At 52.8% G+C, this 5,340-nt stretch overlaps 1 protein-coding gene across 1 annotated transcript; it reads left to right on the forward strand.

Moving 5' to 3' along the window:
- Positions 1-1,975: 1,975 nt before the first annotated feature.
- H257_11907 (hypothetical protein) lies at positions 1,976-4,650 on the forward strand (the record flags this gene model as incomplete). The annotated part of the gene is made up of 5 exons (XM_009838985.1): positions 1,976-2,009; positions 2,091-2,309; positions 3,043-3,953; positions 4,021-4,179; positions 4,222-4,650. The coding sequence occupies 5 exons, from the start codon at positions 1,976-1,978 to the stop codon at positions 4,648-4,650; spliced, it is 1,752 nt and encodes a 583-aa protein (XP_009837287.1).
- Positions 4,651-5,340: the final 690 nt, after the last annotated feature.

Here is a 5,340-nt window from a genome sequence, read left to right on the forward strand (position 1 = left end):
ATTCGTATGTTAAAAATTGTTTCGCGCGTTTCCATACCTTGCATGAATGCAATATGCAAAGCCCTCAGCTATGCATTCCTTGGACACCCTGACAACATGATCCACTCGTCCAAAATCGCTCGCAAATTCACTAGCCAGGCAGCGCCCCAAACCACTTGAGTCGCAAACCCACGCGATTTCTGTCGATGCGCTGTAACACGCTGTAATATGCGCAAATTGCACTGAGCCCTTGGACACCTTCAGCTTCGTATAATCCTTAAAAAGTGTCACCGATGTATACCCAAACGTATCGCTTCCCACCAGTCACGATCCAAGGTTGAGGTAGTTTCAAGATTGGTGTACATTCGCTCATTATATATATGGTACCCATATTAACGTTGTCGTTCATATTATATAGCATGCACCAAATACAGTACAAGCGAGGAGCACACAGTACCGTCCATCCCCTGCGGCTCATCGTACATTGGCTTCCAACGAGTAATAGTGTTCAACCCAGTCAATGTTGCAGATATTATGCACGCAGACAACGCAGATGAGCAAGCAGACGAGTTGGATGCAATAGTAGAACTGTAATGAAGGCGAATAAATCCAATAATCAAGCAGCACAACAACAATACATTTAACGCGCATCGAATTGGATTCAACACATTCAGGCATAAATGGCATTCGCGAAGGACCAACAGGTACCGGTACGGTACCGCTTACTCTGTGCACCTACCTTGCGTCGTGTTTTCGCGTGCATGGTAGGATTGACGTTGCTGGGAATTGAACCCAGACCTCCTGCAAGCAGGCGCGCTTCCATTGCGCCACAACATCGATTTCTTGAGTGTCGTCGCTCTGGCCTTCCAGTCGTGCAGCACAGTCCTGCATAATAGCAGCACAGACCTACATAATCCACCAGATTCGCCAGCTAAAAAGTGGTTATGACACCATACATCACATACATACAGTACCACCACAACACTAGCTCCAATTCTTACCATGGTGATTGATTCGTTTTTCGTGGCGGGTCGGCGGTGGGCTGACTGCACATCTACGACAGAACTGGAGCACACCGTTAGGTTAACATTATGGAAGGATGATCGTGCTCACCAATGTTCCAGCATGTGCTTGGTCCATGCCTGCGCGTTCTGGCGTCGGCTGTGGAATTCTGGAATGGCAATGGAAAAGACGTCATGTTTTTTAACCAAGTATTTTGCTCAAGTACTAGCCAATGAAAACTACTATTTAGCCAATGAAAACTACTTGGACGATTTGGAATAAAAATATTTTCACAAAGTTCAACTTGGACGATCATGAGAATTTTTGGCCTTGGTTGGACGATCCTGGGAAATACCCATACATGCATTACGTCGACGATTTTGCAAGGCGACATAGTTGACACCCACATGCATTACGTCGCTTAGGCTTCCGCCTGGCCGAGCAGGCGCGTTACAATTGGCGAAGCGGTTCCATACCATGTGGTTCTAATATCAGTCCTCGCGGAGGAATGTCTTAAACAAATGATAATCCAAACTCAATTAATCTATCTCTACCTGATAGGTGAACATCCAAAAGCAAAACCCCAAAACACCACTAGTGAAAAATGCCTCCCCTACAGCACGTAGCATTCACCGTTGGTACGATTAACGGTGTACAACATTGTATGCCTTCGTGTTTCACGTTAACGATCAGGGGCATTTTAGGTCAATAGTACAAAATTCCCTGAGTGAGTGGGCATTTCACCAATTGAGTGGGTGTGTCAGCCACTCAGAGCATCTCCACCGCGCCCAGTAAATTGGCCAATCAGTAAATCTGTGTGCTGATTTACTGAAAATTTACTGAAATATTTTCGCACCGCACCATTATCCGGTTCAGTACTTTGCTGACCAGCAAATATTCCAGTAAAAGTCACACAGATTTGATGGACTTGTACTGGATTTGCTGGAGTCAGTATCCGGTTATAGTGGCCGGATATCGACATCGGTGCATAAACATGGAGCAGCGAAGCCTTCAGGACCTAGGTCGAGGTGCAGTTGTGGCGGCCCTGGCACGGTATGTATGCCGCAGTCAATAACCTATGACTTGTGGTGATGACTCTTGCGGCGTAGGTCAGTTGCGGCCGATAGCGCATTCGCCTGCGATCGATGCTGCCGTGGCAAGTTTAGGCGACAGCATCGACCGCAGGCGAATGCGGCCGGTTGCTTGTTTGCGCCGGTCCGAGGCCGATCCTGCCGTGATTGGTGGTGTCGGTCTTGCGCCGGTCGATGTCGAATTGCTTGTCGCGTTGGCGAGAGTCGTGCGGCAGTTGGTGAGTTGGGGTTTTTGCAGTGCGAATTATCCTGAATTATCAGTCCAAAACAATACTGGAGGTTTTTATCCGAACAGTATGCGGATATTGGTGTGTCGATTTGCTGGAATGCGGTAGAGATGCTCTCCCTGGGGGAATTGGTCGTATTATTGTGAATTCGCTATAAACTTCCAAAATTCGCCTGGTTTATAAATATTAAATCACGCCGGAGTTCTGATTGGTTGAATATACTTGTCCTTTCTGCACCATTCGACATGTTGGCCGCGATTTGGAAATGCGGCATACCTTTAAAACCTCCTACAATGTATACAATATTTCCATTAAAGAGGTGCAACCCTCCATCACCAGATATCGTGTAAACGTGCGTGCGCAGAGGAAGGCGCAGGAGATGGTAAAATGAGAAGTGAATTGATAGCGTTATAACAATCTAACGCTATGACTAAGCCAAGCAGGACCAGCCATCTTGAGCTGGTAAACATAAAGGGCCGGGGGTGGTCCGAAGCAAAGGGGCGGCAAACCCTTTGCTGTTTCCTTGGCACGTAGCGGCGTCGTTGGCCGCTCGTGGGTTTGGGTCTGGCATTGTCTTTAACCTGTGTGCCGTGGTACAGCCACGTGGATCCGGATCTTGTATCCGGAACTGTGACACCCTCCCACACTCAAACGAGAATATGGGAAGATGCAAATCAAATGGCGCGTGGTTGATGGCCGTTGGATGTTGCCAACTGGCGATCATCAACTTTACTCAACCGTAGGTGGCATTCTTGAATTTGACGGCATGGCCGACGACCAACGTAAGAAGTCCAAAGAGGTCGTGGACTTGACCGGTGACTACTCAGACAGTGATGAGTATTTCTTCGCGGGAGCCCAGCGGCTCCGGACGGGCAGTGAAGATCCGCTGCTTGATTTGTTCATGAAGAAGGAAGAGCAGCGGATCCATGCGGAGCACCAGACAGCGGCCGACTTGGTTCAAACGGCGCTGCGCACGGTGGGACCCATGGCAGTGCGGGAGCTCCTGCGAAAAGAGATCGTGGGCTTGGAAGAGCGCCACAGAAAGGAAGACATGCGGCCCCAACGGGAGATGGAGCAGGCGGTCGAGGAGTCAATGGCTGAATCAATAGCCGAGGCCGAAGCACAGGCAGCGCAAGCTGCCGAAGACCAAGCGGGAGAAGCAGGCGCGGGAGCGACACCTGCGGTGGTACAGGTGCAAGAGCCGCCGGTTGGGCAAGCAGCGCCAGGGGTGCAAGCAGCGTCGAACATCAAGATCAAGGATGAAGGCGTTGGGCAAATGGAGGTCGAGAATGGACCGCTCGGAATGCGCGAGGTGCGTTTGGAGGACGTCCGCACCTTGAAGCTGCACGAACAGGACGATTCCGCCCTCGGCGTTTGCGTGGACTATATCAACGGCAGAACGCGCCGTTTGCGGGTGCTGCAGCAGCTGGACTCGCGGCTGCAGGATTGGGGGTGGACACCGGCGTTGCGTGAGCCGGGGGAGCGATATCTCACTCTGTTTTGTCGGAGTGGGTTGTTCGAAACCCAGGTGACGCGGCTTGTGTGTGCCTTGGAGCACATGACAATTTTGGAAATTCCTTTGGCGGAATTTGTGGACTGGAAAGACAAGATGCGCGAGCGCATCTCGGACTGGAGCTACGACGCTCTGCGGGTCGTACGGTATCAAGACGAAACGATGTTTGAATACATCATTGTGTCGTCTTGTGTTGTTGAAACGCGAGCGAGGTGGGAAGCGACGGCTGGGCCAATTGCCGCACAATGTGGGGCTGTTGGCGAACGGGATGACTAATTTCGCCTTGGTTCGAGCTGCAAGCGGGCGGGTGCCCGCCGAGATTGTCTCCCGGCTCGCAGTCCGCGTTCGAATGCGGCGCGCTCTTGAGGTAAGGACGCTCTTGTCGCTGCGTCTGATCTCCATGTTGTAGTTGGCCCGTCTTGGATCAAGTACTGGCGGCCTGCGGGCGAACAACGTGCGCCAAGCACTGCCGGGGTTTGTGATGGGGTCGCGACCAGCTCCGAGTGGGTCGCCGGCGAAGCGAACGGCGGCTGAGTCGACTCAGGAGTCGAAGCGTCGTGCGAGGCTTGAACGCCGCAGCCCGTGGTATGTCGACCCGAGGGGGGCGCGGATGGCGGCCGGACCACCGGATGCGGGGTACTATGGGGCTCCGCAGGCCTCGTCGATGGTTGTGGGAACGCCTTCGGTTCCGGTGGCGGCGCCGGTGAAGCGAGAATGGAAGCAGGAGTCGGCGTCATCGGCCGAGGATGGGCAAGTGGCAGAGGAGTCCGAGGAGGACTTTGGGGATGAACCGCCGCGGAGTACAAGTGACCGCCTTCCGTCGTTGCATCGCTGGTAGTTGTAGGTGTAAGGTATAATTTGAGTTTTCCTACATAGAAGGTTGGGTGGATCTGCCAAGCTGGTGGCAGGTCGAGGGTGTATGTAGTTGGGCTAACAACTTTCTTGACGACAAAGGGGCCGTGCCATGCGCTTCGTAACTTGATGTTATGTTGGCCGCTGTCGCGGAATGCATGGGTAGGAATAGCGGACTTATGAAGAAGGACTTGGTAGGCGACTTGGAAAGTCGCCATGTTGGAACGACCGCGCCTGTCGGCTTGAGTAGCCTGTCGCTGTTGGGCGGCGGCTAGGTTATCCTTGATCTGTTGCATGACAGATTGGCGCTTGGAGACGAAAGACTCTACATCTTGTATAGTCCGGATCGGGGCATTGGGGGCGTTGATTTGGATCCCCCCACACTCAAACGGGGACTGAGTTGAGGCAGCCGGGGGTGCTGCAAGTGGACCGCATAATTTGGCGAGAATCCGGTGGACGCCTGAACGGAGGCGTTGTATGCAAATACTGCGTGGGGTAAGAGCGTACTCCACGTGGAGGACTGACGGACAGAGTAGGAGCGCAGAATGTCCTCGAGGACACGGTTTGCGCGCTCCGTTTGGCCGTCCGACTCGGGGTGGTCGGAGGTGGACATGGCGAGATCGGTGTCGCAGAGGTCGAAGAGCGTCGACCAGAAGTGGGCGGTGAAACGGGGGTC

This window comes from Aphanomyces astaci (assembly GCF_000520075.1).
Source record: "Aphanomyces astaci strain APO3 unplaced genomic scaffold supercont1.37, whole genome shotgun sequence".
In the NCBI taxonomy this organism is placed as follows: Eukaryota; Oomycota; class Saprolegniomycetes; order Saprolegniales; family Verrucalvaceae; genus Aphanomyces; species Aphanomyces astaci.